This window comes from Drosophila elegans, unplaced genomic scaffold (assembly GCF_018152505.1).
Source record: "Drosophila elegans isolate 14027-0461.03 unplaced genomic scaffold, ASM1815250v1 contig_149, whole genome shotgun sequence".
Classification (NCBI taxonomy): domain Eukaryota; kingdom Metazoa; phylum Arthropoda; class Insecta; order Diptera; family Drosophilidae; genus Drosophila; species Drosophila elegans.
In genome coordinates, this window is record NW_024545513.1 from 20,965,299 (window position 1) to 20,985,592 (window position 20,294).

General features: G+C 40.1%; 2 protein-coding genes across 3 annotated transcripts; both read left to right on the forward strand.

The window, feature by feature from the left end:
- Nucleotides 1–1,708: 1,708 nt before the first annotated feature.
- On the forward strand, nt 1,709–3,769 carry LOC108147651. Its single transcript, XM_017274312.2, has 2 exons — nt 1,709–1,910; nt 2,716–3,769. Exons 1-2 carry the CDS (start codon nt 1,866–1,868, stop codon nt 3,049–3,051), a joined length of 381 nt encoding a protein of 126 aa, XP_017129801.1. The 5' UTR covers nt 1,709–1,865; the 3' UTR covers nt 3,052–3,769.
- A 108-nt stretch (nt 3,770–3,877) lies between these two features.
- On the forward strand, nt 3,878–20,269 carry LOC108147647 (carboxypeptidase D). Of its 2 annotated transcripts, none has more exons than XM_017274304.2 (9): nt 3,878–4,779; nt 12,017–12,252; nt 12,322–12,801; nt 12,881–12,981; nt 15,031–15,148; nt 15,753–17,079; nt 17,151–17,374; nt 17,444–18,654; nt 18,733–20,269. In XM_017274304.2, the coding sequence occupies exons 1-9, from the start codon at nt 4,330–4,332 to the stop codon at nt 18,900–18,902; spliced, it is 4,317 nt and encodes a 1,438-aa protein (XP_017129793.1). In that variant the 5' UTR covers nt 3,878–4,329; the 3' UTR covers nt 18,903–20,269. The 2 variants fall into 2 exon arrangements, with proteins under 2 accessions (XP_017129793.1, XP_017129794.1); XM_017274305.2 differs by lacking the exon at nt 3,878–4,779 and adding an exon at nt 9,165–9,806.
- The last annotated feature ends 25 nt before the right edge of the window (nt 20,270–20,294 follow it).

Sequence of the window (20,294 nt, forward strand, 5' to 3'; positions counted from 1 at the left end):
CATCCTTAAGAACCTGACGCAGCAGCTGTTGTTTTTGGTGTGCTCCTATTGTTATTGTTGTTATCAGTTTTATTGTTGCTATTCGTTGGGGGCTCGTTGTGTGCGTGTGTGTGTGTGTGAGTGAGTTTGTTTTGCGGTGTTTGTCTTTCCATCTAATTTCTTGCTGGAAGGGCATATGGGCTAGCCATAAAAGTAAAGTAAAATATATATATATATATATATATATATATATATATATATATATATATATATACATATATATTTGGATTTTTTTTAAATAGTACACAACAGTTCATTTGGTGTATGTTTTTAAAAATATACGTTTATAAAATGAATAAAAAAATTCTATAAATTTTATTAATTCTGTATTTATTTCAAAAGCAATTTATTTTTAATTCATGCAGTTGGAGTGTTATAAATTGTACTTTCTTGTATATTTTGCTTCCTTTTATTTCGAGTCCTATTTAATTATTGTTCGTTTATAAATTATTGTTTGGAAAGCGCATAAAACTGTCGGTGCTAGGCAAGCTAAACTTTTATTGGGTATTTATAAACACCCGCGGAGATACAAAATTCAATGTAGTGGTATTTGTGTATTTTTCCATTAATGTACATATATATGTACATATGTGTACCTATAGGTACGTGCTATGGCACGTGTCAACCGGCGTGTGTGCAAGTGTATCTAACACCAAACCAAATTAAAAGTTTTGGCGTTAACTTAATGTTGGTAAATTAATTTACCATAGGATATAATAAGGATTACCTAATTGAATATCTTTAATGCTCTTCAAAATCCCTTCTGAGCAACCGGTAAACAAACGCGAACCGCTGAATGGGCTAAAAAACGCCGAAGCGCTTGCGAATCAGATAGTGAATGAAAATAGTGCTGCCTACTTTTAGGCGTTTGTTCTATTGAAATCACACTTTCAGTCGTTTTTTTTTTTTTTTTGTTTAAGCTTTCCCCATTTCGCTTTTCGCCGGCGCAAACAAAGTTTTACTCGGACTTCCGCTTCCTGGTCAACATAATTAAAAGTACTTTCCCTACACACCGTGTAACGGAATCCAAAGAACCACACACGAATGTCTGGCTTTCTCTTTTTTGGGGAGCGTGTTTGTTTTGAATTTCAATGGGACGCTGGTGCTCTCCTTTCTTCTACTTCTGTAGTGATGCCAACATTTTCACAACAAAAATGGCTGAAACGGAAAATAAAGTTTCAAATACAATGGCTTGACAACATTTTCAAAGAGTAAAATATGTATATTTTTTTACGTTTACGAATTTATACAGAATGGCTGTACTATTTAATTTTTGTCTTTTGTATACAATCTCTATAAAATATCCAAAGATTGTTTTGTTTTATATATATTTAATAACAAAAGAGGCGAGAATTAGAGAAATAAAGTTTTTTATGTGTGATAAGTTTTTAAGTTGTGATTACAAAACTTTCAACCACTTTAGCTTTTAAAGATGTTTAGCTAATCAACAGCGTGTTATAAAAGGTGCTCTTAATATTGTGGTTTTTGTATTTTTACAGAATTACAAAACTTTAAAGTTTGGATTTTCTGTGGCTATAAGTAGCCACAAAAGCGTCGGCACTGCCTCTCTCTCTCAATATCTCTCTCGCGGTTGCGGAAGCCAATATGTGTGCAGAAGCATATAAATAGCAGGACGACCCGCAGGACTCGCTCACTCTGCTTGGAGAGCTTTAAGAGCTTAGAGTGGAGTGTCAGCGCTCCAGCCGAGGCGCCTAAAACTTGGCCCACGATAAATAAGTTTGATATTTTGCGCAGTCTGCGTTTACTACGTTGATTTACTACTCACTGCCATGCCAGGAAGCTAAAGTCAAGGAGCTCTAGGAAAGATGGAGACCACGGGGTACCAGGACATCAGCGCTCTGGAAAAATCTGTGAGTTTATGTAAATCGACCAGCACTATATGAATAGCCACTTATCAGTACACAAGTATAGGCCCTTGGATTGCAGTGAGAGAAATTGATACGTTCCAAAGGGGTCAATTATAGGGCAGGCCATTGTAACAAAGAAAGTATTTTTTTGTGCTTGCGCCTAAAAATAGGCAGCGACTTTCCACAATCCATGTTACATTATTATATGTGATTAAAATGTCGTTGGATAGAGTACTTGAAATTGATATTCGCAATATTGGTGTCAAAATTCTAAAGCGAACACTAAGTGTTATAATTTAATGTGATAAACAGAGCATAGTGAACCTGAGCCCATATACAGTAACAAAACCGATTTTAAAAATGTTGTAAATAAAAACTTACATCAGACTAATTTTTAGAAATATGTATTTGAAACATGACTATAAAATCTGAATATTTTCGGCATTTAAGGCCTTATAAAAAGGATTTTTGTTTTCCAAATTATTTGATATTATAAAATATGAATGGGTATATTGTTAAGGAACATTTAATATAAGGAACTAGGAAGAACAAATATAAATGTCTGTCCAAATTATTAAGTTTTTATAATAGGAACTAAAAAGAACATATAGAAAATACTGTCCAAATAAGGTATACAAATTTTTTTTACCATAATATAAAAAGGCATTACAGTTTAAAGTCACTGGCTTGCAACATCATTTAAATTTATTGTGTGAACTAAGTATTCATCAAATGAAATGGTATTTATTTACGCAAATTCTGGAGAACAATATCCTTAAAAATAAACCCCATTTCTCTCTGTTTCAAGGTGGCCAATGCCGGTTCACAGCTTTATACGATGGCCCACAAACTCCATGAGGTAGAGCGCAGCCTCGAACAGACGACGATGGAGCAGATGGACGAAATGGAGGTCCTCGAGCTGCTCGAGTCGATGAGCGAGGTGACCAACGAGTACCAGAATCTGCGCAAGGACATTCGCGAGGTGCAGCAGTTGCAGCGTGACGTCAGCAGCTCCATACGCTACCAAATGCGCAGCATGCAGCAGACATTTCATACACTAAAACAGCGGATAGCCAGCTCCCAAAAGGGTCGCAAAAAGCCAGAAAAACCCTTAACGGGGCAGGGGGATATGAATAATCCATGAACCTTATTGATTGCCCTCCCCGGCGAATGGAGGGGAAATTGTGTCAAAGGGGCGGTTAAGTAGGGACTATAGACACCAATCTGAAGCAATCAACTGTGTAACTATATATCGCAAACACACACCAAGCATTTAGACTCGAAATCAGATCCTATACTTTATATATATACACTCAAAGAAAAACAAAACTTGAAACACCCAATTGTAAGCACACCAATGTGTTTTTCACACTGTGTTTTGTGTGATTAGAGTTTAAATGATACAAAATAAGACAGAGAATATTTAAACCATTTTTGTTATCACTCGGTTTATTAAACATTTGTATAAATAACAAAAGAACTCTAACACACAACATAGTGTAAGAAACATATAAAGCAGACTTTTAGAGTAGGATGAATAGCGTACTTTATGACGAACCGGAATGTCTGATGCACTTTTCCAAAATTTGCCTTAACATAATCGTATTTTGAGCTAGTTTTTGATACGACACGTTTTTAATAATGATACCAAGCAACATTACGTATTTAAGCTACACACAATGGCAACCTGTTTTTGGTTATTCTTGTGTTCGTTTCACTTTTGGAGATTTGTTTGTTGACATTTAGAGAAAATAAAAACTAGTTAAGCCCAAATAGTTGTTTACTATGTAAATAGGGGCATTTTTATAACAATTAATTTCAAATCTGCCGCCAATTACTTGTAAGCTATCGATAACTTGTCAATCTTCTGGCAGCCCTTTTTAAACCCATCTGGCAGCGTTATCCGATCGTATAGCCCACTGGCAGTTTCCAATACTGATTGCGAAGTTAATGAACACTGTTCGCGGTTGCGATCGCGTAGTAGTTTGTGATTTATTGTGTTTTTATTTACCATTTTTGCGGATCAAATGAAAGTTGATTTTGCAACTGTTTAAATTAGCGTGAAAAGGTTCGTCGGCTATCGAAAAAAGAATTCTGTGATAAAATCGGTGCAATAAAAAGAAAGCGAAATATTCTGCGGCACTTGTGTGCGCCCGTGTGTGTGCCCGTGTAGGTGTAAGCGTTGGCGGTGTGTGAGTGTGTGCGTGTCAACATTTGTGGCAAAAATTGAATATTTAGCCTGAGAAAGTGTAAGAAAGTGGGTTTTAAGGCATTTTTCCCAACCAAATTGCCCCCTGTTTTTAGTACCAATTTTCTGTGAAAGCTGGCGCGCCTGCGCCTTTTGTTTTTGTTATATTTTCGCCTGCCAACGTGTCCAAAAAAAACCGGAAAACTCCCCGAAAACACCTAAGAACCCCCTAAAATGTGGGGTATTTGCCTAGTTCTGATCCTGGCCTGCGCAACCGGGGAATACAGCGAAGTGCAGGTGGTCCAGGAAATGGATAACTTCCTGGAGAATCCCCACTATCTGAAGAACCACGAAATCGGAGAACTCTTCACTCAGTTGGCCAAGGATTATCCCGATTTGGCACAGACCTACACGATAGGCAAATCCCTGGAGGATAGACCTATTTACGCCCTGGCCCTGAGTGCACCCACTGGTGAGTCCAAGAATGGAGATCTCCTGAGACCCATGGTAAAGCTGGTGGCCAACATTCGCGGCGATGAAACGGTGGGTCGTCAGATGGTCCTCTATATGGCCGAATATCTGGCCACCCATTACGACGGCGACACGGAGGTCCAGGACCTGCTCAATCGAACCGAGATCCACTTCCTGCCCACCTGCAATCCAGATGGATTTGCCAAAGCCCAGGTGAGTCACTAGATTTTATTTTCCAGTCTGGTTTCTCTGTAATCAAGAATCGACGGAAAGAAACTAAAGAAACGAATGAAACGAAAGAAAGGGGGAAACCAGCTGGCGACGCAAATAAAAGTGATTGTAAATGACTGCTTGGTGCCCCACCCTACTGCAATCCCCTTTCATCTATAACTTATGGATTGTGTTTTACACTCATACAAATGTTAAGTTATGCCGATTTTAGTACACTTGTTTTTTTGATAATTCCTAAGGCAGCTAAATGTTTAAAGTTCTGTGATTTTATAAGTTTTTGAATAAGTAAAAAACATTTTAATCTCGAGTTTTTTGCGCATATATTTAAAATTAACAAAGTTAAGTCGAAAGTTATCTTAAACGATGACAAACTATATAGTCGTCCGGTTATTATAAAAATAAAACCGTTCCGACTTACTTACATATATACATACTATACATACTTACGTACTTAGATGCTGAAAAAACCTTAAAAGCTGTTAGACTTGATTGCGTAGAAACCCACGGGATATAAGGGTAAGGTAAAAGTATAAAAACTCTTGTTTGAATACATTTGAAAATATTTTGTCAACCATTTCTAAGAACATCATGGATTTTTATTTGGAACTGGTCTTGATAATAATTTAATCTATTTTGTTTTTAACATCCATACGTGTATAAAAGGAGATACAAGGTATTTTAATATTATAAAGTACTAAACAAAAATGTTTAATTTTTGTTCCATGCATTTTAATGAAAAATAACAAATTAATAACATTTCTAAGCTTTTAATCGTTCCAAAGTGCCCTTAACTTTGCCAATTTCAATTTGTTTAGAAGTGGTGTACCTTCAAATTTTTGTGGGAAAGTTTTCCATTTATCACCATTAAAATATTTCTTATTTACGTTGTGAAATTGTTGGATCCATCATATAAATATAAAACAGTTTTATCATTTATGTTTATGTTCATAAGTGTCGATTTAACTGGTTTACAAAGTGTTTATTTCTATTATAAATAATAGGATTTTCGTCATATGTTAAAACCCAAGCAGTTTTTTTTCTCAGTGCTTATATAGACACCTTTACTCTCCATTCTCTTATTCAATCTGCTCAGCTTTTGTCAGAACTGGGTCTTTGCTTGCAGAGAAAAAGAGAAGAACAAAATAGAGATGTGGATACAATCTACAATCTCTAGAAAAACAAGATCTTATGCCCCATCAACACGGAAAGTGTGATCGGAATGTTTTGACCCACTTTTTCTGGCTTGTGGTTAACCAAAGTGAATGATCAGTCAATTAGCAGTAGAGATTGCCATCTAAACTCGACAAATCTTTGGTGAAATAATGCATTTCTCCAGACCGTACTAGATAATTAGATCTTCTCACTCAATGTCTTCGCAAAGTGCCATTCGAGTGCCCCTCAAATGGTTACTCGTTGAATGGATCCCAAGAGCTCTTCAATGGATTAAAATGCTGGGTTTTGAATAGATTTTTTTTCTTATTGAATGACAATGAAAAATAATTAAATATTTAAGTTTAAGAAGTGTGAATTCTCAGTAATGTATATTCATTTTGTTTGTCTTTAATAAATATAAAAAGGCACCAAAAACTATACCATATTATTCATAACATTTTTAAGAATATATAAATTGTTTTCAAGAAAATTAGTTCGACGATAATGCCCTGCTATACTTCCCGATTTAGATTATACTTCGAGAATCATTAAGATTAAGTAATAATACATATTTCTTCAAACAGGAATGTATTGCCTTATCTTTTATTTAAAGATCACACCATGGTCTTTGCGTCGGAATATATGTACTCCTGATTATAGCGTATTTAAAATTAATGAGAAGGCTTTTTGTAGTTTTATAATTTCCATTAACTTGCCTTATCCCAGCAACATTTTATTGAGATTTATCTTATGATATACGAGTTCAATCAAATGGCAACCTTAACACACTTGCAAGGTAATGAGTTTAATTTCAGTGAGCAAAAACAGAGCAAAAATAGCAACAATTAAACGGGCATTTTTCCTTATCAGCGTTTTAATTGCCAGAGATCTGTGTGGATTTTGCCTGGTTTTTTTATTTGCCTAAATGACAAATGTATACTGCACATGGGCATTAATGGCTGAAACGACCAAGATAAAAATGCTGTTTAAATAAAGCATTTGAGTTGCATTCCAAATGCCATTCCTAGTTAAGCCAACAAATATTATTAATGACATTCTTCGCCTCCGCTTTTTAACACTTCAATGGACAATTTCTTACTTGGATTAGATTAAAATGTTGGTAAACAAACTTTACAGGCCGTTAAATGCGACATGCACTGGGAGAAAATAAACTAAGAAAATTAGTTTAACTATTATTTGTTTGCTTAATGATACATACATATATTTAAATTGTTATCCTCTGATACACTATCTAAAATGCGCTTATTTGGTTCAGAAAAGAACTGTGTTTAATCCAAGAATATGGTGGTGCTAAATCTTTTGCTGTTTTCGCTATGTGCGGGCGTGAGTGGTGACAGTTTTATGGCCTCTCCAATAATCTGGTGATAAAGTAAACATAGTTTGTCGGTTCGCTAAAACGACCGGCTGACGTCATGATTTCGCAATTGCAACAGCGGCAGCGCAAAATTTCTGACTACAGGGGGTGGCACATTGAGCGGGTGCAAATGGCAATTACTTTACAAGAAACTGGTTAGATGTCACAACAATAACAATAACAGCAACAGAAGTAAACCCCCGATGACGTTCGTGTTCGCGCGGTTCACTTTACTCACATTATTTTACTGCAATTGAGACACTTTATTCGCAACCGGTTTGTTGTTGTTGATGGGGTTTCGCTACCGAGAGTTAAGAGCGCTACAAAGTTGCCAATTTCCGCTGCACACGCGCGCCTTCACAGTCTTTATTTTTGCCGGAGTGCACTTGCCAATCAACAGCTGTTCGCTCGGTTAACATAATGCAGATTATATAAATCAGGTATGCAGACACGTTGAAAATCAGTTGACTACCAAAGACGTGTAACTCATGTTATTTATATTTAAATTTTTATCAGACCGAGCTCTTTAATGGGGTTCTAGAATTAAGGGTATAAATTTCCTAATATTATGCAGATATTACTTGTTTAGGGAAAAATTTATTAATGAATATTTAAAAAATAATGTTAAAACAATAAGTACTATCTATTTTCATGTTTGGTTGCAAAATGCATATGATACAGACACATGGTAGGGTATACACAATTCGTATCAACCTCCCCACTTTGAAAAACCGCAGTTCCTTAAGGAAGTGCATTCCAATATAACACCACTCTCTCCACTTAGCCCCCTCTCTTCCAATGAACAGCTTTCCAATAAGCAGATCGGAGCTAAGTTTTTTGTCTTTGTATTGCCACCCGCAGTTAATCAATGGAAATGACGGCTGGAAGTGGGAGGGGAGGGGAGGGGCTGAAAGTGGCCATATGCCCGTATTCTCTGATAATAGCGATTTGCCGCTCTCAATTGTGAATGTGCCAATTTATTTTGTTTATCGATAAGACAGCACCAACACGTTGTCACGTAAATATACAAACGTGGCTCTGTGTGTGTGAGGCCTTTTTGAACCCACGCAGGATGGGTTGTCTGTGACGTCACGGCGTGGGAGTGGAGTTATCGATTTTCGTGTAAAAATATCCTGTTGACGTGCGTTGTGTGGCTCTCTCTGTCTCTCTGTCTGTCTCCTACCCACACTTGCGCAGGCGCCCCACTTTTTGGGTCTGGCAACTCCCCCTTCCGGTAATAATAACATAATTAAAAGCACCTAAATAAACTATAAACTATTAATCCGTGGCACCCGAAACAATACGGTGAAGTAAAGCTTTTCCATCACCGGGGGTTTTAGTTGGCTTTGACGTTCGCTCCGGCGTGTAATTTCCCTACAATTAGCGCCTCTCTTTTGGCTTTTGGGGCTGCTCTCTTGGAACGGAGCACAGTGGGGTCAAAGATCCCAAAAGGGTCAAAAATTAAAATTCTTTATAATTTATTAGATCAATAAATGTGCAAATTTATAACTTTTTGACTTACCAAACAGCAACAAGATATTTAATAATAGTTAATTATATTATTTGGTTTATGCGTGATGCCTAATATTTAAATGATTCCCAATATTTACTTTGTGACGTGTTCTCTATTTACTTACTCAGAACTAAGGCTTTTGGATTGTGTGTTTTTAAATAAGTTTTATCAATTCAAAAAGTCGGCGTCAGAATTAGTCATGGGCTTTTTTTTTTGGGTGTGTGTCCCGCCCCACTGTGCGCCGTCGACTGTGGCAGTGGCAGCGGCAGCGGCAGAGGCGGCGGGCGAATGGGCGCTTAAGGCCAATCAACGCAGCAAATTTTCAAACAGTTGATTTTTCGAGCCTGAGCTGCAACGACGACCCACGACGAACGGACGTCCGACGGACTAACAAAGAGAGCGAGCGAGCGAGCGAGCGAGAGCGGAGGAGTAGCTGCTGGAAGAAAATAACTGTATCTCGCTCAATTCGCACGCCAGTGATAAAAACAACACCATCTCGAAGTCGAAAAGATTGCCAGTCACGACAAGATGATGGCTCTGGGTGCCCTATTCATCGCCCTTCTGTTGGCCATTTCCACCTGCAGTGGCTATATCATCAAGGAGGACGAGTCCTTCTTGCAGGACCCGCATTATACCAGCCAGGAGCAGCTGGAGGATCTGTTTGCCGGCCTAGAGAAGGCCTATCCGGAGCAGGCCAGAGTTCACTACTTGGGCCGTTCGTTGGAGGGCAGAAATCTGCTCGCCCTGCAAATCTCAAGGAACACCAGGTCGCGGAATCTTCTGACTCCACCCGTTAAATACATTGCCAATATGCACGGCGATGAGACTGTGGGCAGGCAGCTCCTTGTCTATTTGGCCCAGTATCTGCTCGGAAACTACGAACGGGTCATCGAACTGGGCCAGCTGGTCAACAGCACGGACATCTATCTGATGCCCACCATGAATCCAGATGGTTATGCGTTGTCCCAGGTAAAGAATTAATCGCCTGCAGATCCCGGGTTCACCTGTTGGGGCGCATGTTTTGTTTTATCAGGCTTTGAAAAATCAATAAGTGAGAGGCGGTAACACTGTACATGGTTTTCTGGGGAGTGCGAGCGGGTGCTCCTGTTGTGTGTGTTTCGGGAACAGTGGAGAGATTAGTTGGGCTTTCGGGAACACCAAGGACCAAAGTGGGAGCTGCGGATGGAAAACTGGAAACTTTTGACTCGTAGAAAACATAGAGTGTGGGGCAGCAGAATCCACAAGGAGTCTGGAAGGCTACGCCACTGCCAACAAGGGATTTTCTTAAACAAGTATAATAACAAACAGTTAAACTTCTATGAGTATACAATCGACGTCACATAAAGTATACTTGCAGCAGAACAGATGTATAGATGTATACTTATAGAACCATCGTACTGTTCGTTACATACTATATCTAATCGATCAGTCCATTATTCAAAAAGGCTATATAAAAAAGTGTTTTTTTTTACCCCAAAGAACACTCATTTTCTTCACCTTCGCCGTTTGATTTAAAAAAAAGAAGGCGTTACGCGTTAATATGCTATCTTAACAAATTTTTATGAAACCTAGTGTTGATAGAAATGGTACACATTTTTATCATTAGCAGGTATAAAAAACATTTGCGTAGGAAACAATTTCGGTTAACACAAATCACTGAATCATGAACACAACACAGTGTAAATAGCAAATAACAACTTGTTTGTTTCTCCCAAAACTTGGCACTCGCACTCTTAAGTAAATTGCGTTAGGCCAAACTCTGGTGCTCTTTCCCTTGCACAGCACCATTGAGAATGTTGACATATTGCCCACTAATACACCTGGTTTCTTAGGCTCTGCTCGTTTGTTTATCATTAACTTCTTGAATCGTGTCTAATGTGGAGTAAGCACATACAATTATTATAATCTCTCTCTCTCTCTCTCTCTCTCACACAATGTGACTTTGTTGTTGCCACAGCCCCAAAGGTCAGATTAATACGATCTGGCCGATGCTATTTGCTGGTATTTCCAATTGATAAGCAATATGCACACAAATACGTGCATATTACTACTCGGAAAATAATCTATGATTAATATATAACCCAATTTCAAGCAACTCTATATATAATTTGTATATATATGTATATTTAAGTGGTCTTTTCCACATTTCTAGGAACCCGAAAGTCAAAAAAAAAAGGTATAAATTGAATAATACAATTTTGAAAAGTAAAAGTTTATTTAAAGTATTGGCGTAAGCAATCTCCAAAATTCCCATGATTCATTACAATTATAATGCTTTAAACAAAGATCTTTCGATTTACTACTTGGCTTCCAATTGCACTCATTCGTCACTTTGTCGAGAGAGAATTTTTTGCACCGTTTGCTCTTTTGTTGCTTTATCCCACGACTGCCTTTTTTATGTTTTCCCAAGTGAGCATCCGATCGGTAGCGTGACCATTGTGGCTATAATGATGACATGATCCATTTAAGCTGGCCCTATAATGGTGTAATTTGTTGATTATGCAATGATGGTCTGTACTCTATTCGCGGGGTAAAAAATATCTCCTTTTGTTGAGCCATCTGAATTTATTGTAATGTTTTACACTTTCTGTTGTCCATGGCCAATATATATTGCGTTGACTGATTGATTGCTGTTCCGACTTTTCAGAAAAAAAAGGGGGGAAAGCAATGCATTCTGTTTTGTCTGCTCCATTGCACAATATTATAATCGAATATCGATCGGGGGCCCTTTCTTGCGCCGCGATTGTTATGGTGTAATCACTCGCTTGACACCTGACTGCCATGCTAAATGGTCAATTCCGGTCAGGACTGACCTGCATGCCAATCAGCCCATAACAGAGTGAAAGACCAAAAGAGAAACTTTTAACTTTTGCCTAAAACAGATGGGTATTTCCATCATCCACTGCCATCATCTGGAAAATAAATATATAAATAATGAAACGTTTTTATGATAACAATGCTCTTGAACATCTGTTATCCAAATTTTTTCTCCAGAAATTTGTTCAATTAGTGAGCACAAAGAAATACTAAGATCTCCTCAAAATTCTAATTCAGATTTTAAATTCTTCTTTTTAAGCTCAATACATTAAATACTAATACTGATACTGGCAATCAATTACCTAATAAAAAAACCGAATGTTTTTAATTTCTATTCTGAATAATATTTATTTTTATTGCAGGAGGGCAACTGCGAATCGCTGCCCAATTATGTGGGACGAGGCAATGCCGCCAATATCGATTTGAATCGCGATTTTCCCGATCGCCTGGAACAGAGTCATGTCCACCAGTTGCGCGCCCAATCCCGCCAACCGGAAACAGCGGCCCTGGTCAACTGGATCATTAGCAAACCCTTTGTGCTCTCTGCTAATTTCCACGGTGGAGCCGTTGTTACCAGCTATCCATACGACAACTCCTTGTAGGTTTTGCATTTGCAACGGAATATCCCTAATTAAGAATACAACTAATTCATTATCCCAATTTGCAGGGCCCACAACGAGTGCTGTGAGGAGAGTTTGACCCCGGATGATCGTGTCTTCAAGCAGTTGGCCCACACCTATTCGGACAACCATCCGATTATGAGCAGGGGAAACAACTGCAACGATAGCTTCGCAGGCGGTATCACCAACGGAGCCAACTGGTACGAGTTATCCGGTGGAATGCAGGACTTCAACTACGCGTTTAGCAACTGTTTCGAACTGACCATCGAGTTGTCATGCTGCAAATATCCGGTGGCCAGCACTTTGCCCCAAGAATGGCAGCGTAACAAGCGATCGCTGCTGCAGTTGCTGCGCCAGGCGCATATTGGGATCAAGGGTCTGGTGAAGGATGCCAGTGATTTCCCAATTGCCGATGCCAATATCTATGTGACCGGACTGGAGGAAAAACCTGTGCGCACCTCGAAACGTGGCGAATACTGGAGGCTGTTGACTCCGGGAATCTATAGTGTGCATGCTGCCGCTTTTGGGTGGGTTCTTGGTTCGATTTCTATGTGGCCCCAAAGCCTTGCTAATGTGGTATTTATTTCTCGCCCCCACAAAATACAGTTACCAGGCTAGTGCCCCCCAGAAAGTCGAGGTGACCAACGATAACCAGGAGGCCGTGCGCCTGGACTTCAAGCTGACGCCCGTCGAGACGAACTTTGATGGTATTAGCAGTTTATACAGTCCCTATTATTTCTAGAGAGGGCTGCAACGGATATACATATATATATGCGCATATATATTTTAGTCGCCAGCTAGAAAACAAAAAAAAAAAACACACACATAGCCATGCCATGACCTGCACCTAGTTGGCCTGCTCCTCCTGCTCACTCCGCACATACCTTGTACTATATCTGTTACCTCCGTCATTTCCCGATCCTGATCCCGATTTCGATCTTTATGCCATTGACATGTTCATTTACCTTACCCCCTGTCATCCATAACTAGATTCGTTTCCCGTGAGAGCAGCTTAGAAATATAAAATGTTTGGCTTTCTTATGGGAGCGTATCGGTTTTGGATTCCCTCGAATCTGTTTTATATATATACATATATGTTTGATCTATTTTTTTGTATACCTTAATGTTTCGTTAATCTCTTTTGTATACATTTATGTTGCATTCCCATTCACTTTCACTTTGGAATCTCCTGAGTTCTTAGCGGTTTTTTTCTGCTTTACTGCCACCTTATGTTAGCTATCTCTCTCTCTCTTTCTCTCACGAACCCATTTTATCTGTCTCTGTCACGCACTCACTAAGCGAAAAAATGTTTGATTTGTACATAGAGAACGGATAGAAAACGAACACGAACAAATACCAAACCAAATAACGAAATAAAATACAATAATCGAATAAGCGAAATGTACTTAGGAACTTATAAAGAAATCAGCCCACTTGAGGTCATCGAATGACCTACACGAACAAAAGATACAAAAATCAATAACGAAGCGGTGTTTGCTTGATCTCCCTTCCCATTATCTCCCCCACCCCAGTATTTTGGAGCATTTTAGCAACGATGAGCAAAAACCTATGATGAACACACGCATATATATCCACTATATACATATACTGCTCTATATATTATCACTATCGATATAGATTGTATGCAAACCATATGGTTCAATCCTATCAGAAACGATTGTTGAGCATTTCTAACCTTTGAAAGTAAAGTGAAATTATTATCAATTACGATCCGACTATTTATGTAGCACACATGCTCACATGTTTGACTTTTAAAATATATGTATGTACGATGTTGACGATGACCTGGATGAAATCGAATGAACAATGATGGAATGGCCTAAAAGTATTAAGGGGTACCATAAATCCTTTGCTTAGGGTTCAATAAAATTATGTTTTCGCTTGCTGCGTTTTATTTTCACCCATGGTTCATTATTTTTATTGATTTTTTTTAATTTTGTTTGAATTTTTTTTAAAGATTTTCACCACATATATTCATGCAATACCCCAAGATTGTTAAGTTTTCACCGCATTTTTTTGTGTTTTTGAAAATGGATTTTTTTAAATTGGTTTTTAAAGTATTTCTTCATCATTACTTTACCATAGATTTCAAGTTTTCGATGGTTTTTTTTAAGTTATATTTTTTTTCTTAATTGCTTATTTTATGTTAATATTATTTTTATTTTTATCTCCTATTCTTCTTTTTCTTTAGTCTCTTTCGCTGGCCTCATATATTTGTATATATCCTTTGCCTTACGATCGTTTCAAAATTGGGGGCGTGTCCGAGAAATGTCATGTCAAATCTAAAGAAACTTTAATTGTATATTCCACTAAGTACCTAAAAATCACAACCAATGAAAAGCGTGTGTGCCAAAAGTTAAACTATATTTCTAGATTTTAAAATTGATATGTTTTATATATGTATATATATATATATATATATGTATGTATGTATGGCACTTAATCGTACAAGAGTCAAGCATTTTCTTTGGCATTTTTCTTGGATTTTATCTCAAATAAATGTGAACTATGAAATTATAGCAAAATAAACAACCGATATTTGTGCATCTGCTTGTGCTTGTGATTCTGCTGCTGATTCTAGCTTACTCCGCCTCTGAATCTTAGACGCACTGCATCCAATCCTCATCCCGATTTCACCAGGCACCCGCATGTGGCACCCCTTTGAAAAACTGGCATGATTACACACACACACAACTTCCTCACCCATTTCCGTTTCCGCTCTCCCCTCCACGCAGGCAACTTCCGGAAGGTAAAGGTGGAACGCTCGGAGCCGCCAGAGAAGCGCAAGGAGCAGTTCGATGGATTCCTGACCCCCACGAAGTTCGAACACCACAACTTTACGGCCATGGAGAGGTAAGAACTGCAGCTTCCATCAAAATTTCTCACCTTTTTGGTAATATGAAACAGGAAACTTGGGTAGTTCAAAGAAACGCAACATATGTTGTATATATTCGCACTACTCTAATTGAAAATCACCATAAGCCAGATATTTTATTATATTTAAAAAGAAAACGTTTTCGTTAAAATGTTTTTTATTTGTCAAATCATGTCAACGTACTTTAAAATTTATAATATTTAAAATAATTTCTCTTATTCAAAACTGTATATGCTTGATCAATAGGCACAAAGTTACAGATAAAATGGTACAAATTACCTTGTTTAATATTTTTTTTGAAGGTATAGTTATATGAATGTAAAAGACATTTGCAGTGTAACTGCAAACTATTAACAGATTGAACCTAAATAGTTATATCTGTTTATGCAGGACTTAAATTGCCGGAAATGAATACAAAATCATTTAATTCTCATACTATACCTATAAATATATATTTATTTATATTACCAAAAAAGAACACAAAATCCGAATCAAATTACATTTATGTGGCCCGCCTTTGTTATTATAATTACATTTTCCGAACTACAATCCATTTAACTCTATATTTGTTTGATTTGCCAGCTACCTGAGGGAGATCTCCGCCAGTTATCCATCGCTCACCCGTCTCTACAGCATTGGCAAGAGTGTCCAGGGGCGAGATCTCTGGGTGCTGGAGATCTTTGCCACGCCGGGCACCCATGTACCGGGCGTGCCGGAATTCAAATATGTGGCCAACATGCACGGCAACGAGGTGGTGGGCAAGGAGCTGCTCCTGCTCCTCACCAAGTACATGCTGGAACGCTATGGCAACGATGACAGGATAACCAAATTGATCAACGGCACCCGCATGCACTTCCTGTACAGCATGAATCCCGATGGCTATGAGATATCCGTGGAGGGCGATCGAACCGGTGGCGTGGGACGGGCGAATGCCCATGGCATTGACTTGAACCGGAATTTCCCGGATCAATATGGCACGGATAGGTACAATAAGGTAACGGAGCCCGAGGTGGCCGCCCTGATGAACTGGACGCTGTCGCTGCCATTCGTTCTGTCCGCCAATCTCCATGGTGGCTCCCTGGTGGCCAACTATCCGTACGATGATAACGAGAACGACTTCAACGAACCGCATATGCGGCAAAGGAACTCCAGTATCAATGGACGCAAGGCCAATCCCACGGAGGATAATGCGCTGTTCCGACATCTGGCCGGGATCTATGCCAGGGCACACCCAACCATGCACTTGGGCCAGCCGTGTGAGCTCTTCCGCAACGAGTTCTTCGCCGATGGCATCACCAACGGGGCCCAGTGGTACAGTGTCACGGGTGGAATGCAGGACTGGAACTATGTGAGGGCCCGATGCCTGGAGCTAACCATCGAGATGGGCTGCGATAAGTACCCGATGGCCGCCGAACTGCCGCGCTACTGGCAGGATCATCGGGAGGCACTGCTGCAGTTCATCGAGCAGGTGCATCATGGCATCCATGGGTTTGTGCACAGCACCATTGGCACACCGATCGCTGGAGCCGTCGTCCGGTTGGACGGGGCCAATCACTCGAGCTACAGCCAAACCTTTGGCGACTATTGGAAACTGGCGCTGCCCGGTCGACACAATCTCACCGTTCTGGGCGACAACTATGCCCCGCTGCGGGTGGAAGTGGAGGTGCCCGATAGCGAGCCCTTTGCGATGCGCATGGATGTCACCCTCATGCCCGATGATCCGCAGCACTGGGCCTCGGCGAATGACTTTCGGATAATCGAGAACGTTGTGAACACGCGATATCACACCAATCCGGAGATTCGTGCACGTCTGGCGGAGCTGGAGAACCAGAATGGACAGATTGCCAGCTTTGGCTATGCGGACAATGAGTTTAGCACATATTTCAACTACCTCAAGATGACCTCTGACGTGGGTGTGAAATGCAGTTTTATTTGTAGAACTAGTAATCTCTTAGCCCAATGATTTGTAACCACTTACAGATTGGTGAACCCGAGGAGCACAAGTACAAGCTGCTGGTGGTGAGTTCCCTGTACGACACAGCTGCTCCGCTGGGCAGGGAAATTGTGCTCAACCTGGTGCGTCACCTCGTCGAGGGTTTCAAGCTGCAGGATGCCTCTGTGGTCGATCTGCTAAAGCACAGCGTTATCTACTTCCTGCCACAGACCAACAAGTTCCCGGATGTCTTTGCCATGTACAATGTCAAGTGAGTTAACACCAAACGTATAGCCATAGGGATCGTTATAACCTTATTGCCTTATAACCTTATAAATAGCTCCTCCATTTGCGATCCCGTGCTGGGCGATGAGCTGGCCGAGCGCATCCTTAATCCCGAGACAGATCTGGCCAAGGACATGTTCCTACAGTTCCTGCGTAGCGAACACTTTGACTTGATGCTCACCTTCGGAGCCGGTAGCTCCGAGCTGAGCTATCCCAGGGGCGACTCGGTGCTGGAGAAGTTTGCCCATGGAATGCAGCGCACCGAGTTCAACTACTCGCCGCTTCAGTGTCCCGCATCCGCCACGAGGCAGGCGCACCGTGAGACGACGGAACGTTTGACCAACCTGATGTACCGTATGTACGACCTGCCCGTCTTCACCCTGGGCATCTCCTGTTGCCGCATGCCGCACCACAAGCAGATTGCCTCCGTGTGGCGCAAGAACATCGACAAGATCAAGAACTTCCTGGCTCTGGTGAGGACCGGAGTGAGTGGCCTGGTGCAGAACGACAAGGGACAACCGCTGCGGGAGTCCTTTGTCCGTCTGCTGGAGCACCAACGTATCATCAATGTAACGAAGAACGCTGCGCGCTTCCAATTGATGCTGCCCCATGGTCTCTACGGCCTGGAGGTGACCGCACCCAACTACGAGTCACAGGTGATCCGGGCGAACATCGAAGAGGGCAAGATCACGGACTTGGGCACCATACGGTTGCATCCATTCACGCTGATTCGCGGCGAGGTGGTGGAGCTGGCGAGCAAGGCCAATGGCGGCAGCACCACCAGCATTGCCGGCATGGTGCTGGACGAGAGCAATCATCCGGTGCGGAATGCCAAGGTCTCTGTGGTGGGACAGACGCAGCTGAGGAACTTCACCAACAGTCTGGGACAGTATCACATATCGGCGGTGCCACTGGGCACTGTTGTCCTCAAGGTGGAGGCACCGCGCCATGTGGAGGCCACACGGCAAATGCATCTGATCCAGGGTGGCCTGGCCACCGAGAATGTGGTCTTTCACCTGAAGATCAACGAGCATGTCTTCGGACTGCCACGCCTGCTGTTCATCCTGTTCGCCAGCATACTGATCATTGTGGGCGTCGTCGTCTGTGTGCTGTGCGCCCAGTTTTGGTTCTATCGACGCCATCGGGGTAACAAGCCGTACTACAACTTCTCGCTGCTCACGCAAAAGGGCAAGGAGCAGTTCGATCTGGAGGACGATGAGGCGGGCGACGATGGGGAGACGGAACTCTTCCGTTCACCCATTAAACGTGAGTTGGGCCAAATGGGAAGGAATACTTTTCCAGCTGCCTTGCTAATAACTCTTTATGTTTTATGTTTTTTCGCAGGCGGCATGACCATACAGCCGTACTTCGACGAGGAGCAACTGGAGCGCATCCTGCACACGGACGACGAGGACGACGATGGGCCGCACATGGAGCCGGAACTGGATGTGGCCGACGACAGTGGTGACGAGATAGTGATGCTGCATAATCCCGGCAACAAGCGCCGGCATTAGAGTTGATCTACTGATCAACTGTCTCGTCTTAACTTATTCGATCCAAGATCCAAGATCCACTGCAACCACACGACAACCACACACAACATAACTGTGATTCAAAACGTTTTCAAGAGAAACCAACGCAAGGCATTGCTCTACCCTTCCCTTCCCTCCCCTCTTATTTTTTTTTTATTTTTGTTTTTAATTTTTGTGTAATATATATACTCCTTAAATGTAACTTAATTATTCGATGTACAATGATACGATTTACGCCTGCGCTTTAATGTTAGTGAATCTTGCACCTAAACTGCATCACAATCGTCAGCTTTAAATAGAGAATGTTGTGCTCCAACCTCCGACCTCCAACCAAACCAACCCACTCGGCGAATCTCTCTTCCATGCCCTTATAGCCCGTTTAAATAGCGATTATAAACATGTATATCTGTCCAGCCAAGCGTTAGTGTAACTTAACTTAAGACTGAGAGCCTTGCAACTCTAGCAAAAAACACAAGACAACAAAATATGTGAAAAGAATGATGAAAGATTAATGATGAAAGATGAAAGACATGAATCTTGCGAAGTAGTTGTACATTAAAGACCCTTTCAATGCTCTACTAAAAAAAAAAAAACTCCCAGCCAAATGCATAAATCGTGGTTTGAGTTCGTTATATATAACTTGATTAAAAATTTGGACATCGAAATAAATCCTTTTCAATGTGAATACTTCATTTAACTTATATATATTTTACTGGCAAGTGTCTACACAAATTTTGAATTGCTCAAAAACGCCTTAGTAATTAAAGGATATTGCTATTAAATATAATAAGGACAGCTTTACATTTTTGAATCTTAGTACTTAATAATTTATCAAATCTTATTTAATTAAATCAAACTATTATCGGGCAATTGGTTGGCTTTAAATAAATCAATATCGTTGTTATATATAGCGTCATAAACTTGAACTCTCCGTATGCATATGTAAATCTGGCAAATCAATCCATCTGGATTTCAAATTAACATTTTTCAAAAACAGCTATGATAAAACAATAACAAATCAAAACATAACCAGTTAACAGCTATGTAATATTTTCTTGGAAACGCCTACTTTATAAAATACAAATATACACTACAAAAATGATAAAAAAAAAAAAAAAAAACAAACGTACTGCACGATTTTAACTTTATAGAGCACATAAAGACAAAAACTTAGAAAATGAAAGTGAAAATGAAAAAAGAAGGAAATAAGTTATATTTCACGAGGTGCAGCATTTACTTATATAAATATACATACTATATATATACATATATCGTATACATATCCACAAATATGGCAATTATATCAATGTAAGCAATTATCTGAATAAAATAATAATGTACCTAAAAAACTACGAACTGAAATCAGCGTAAAGT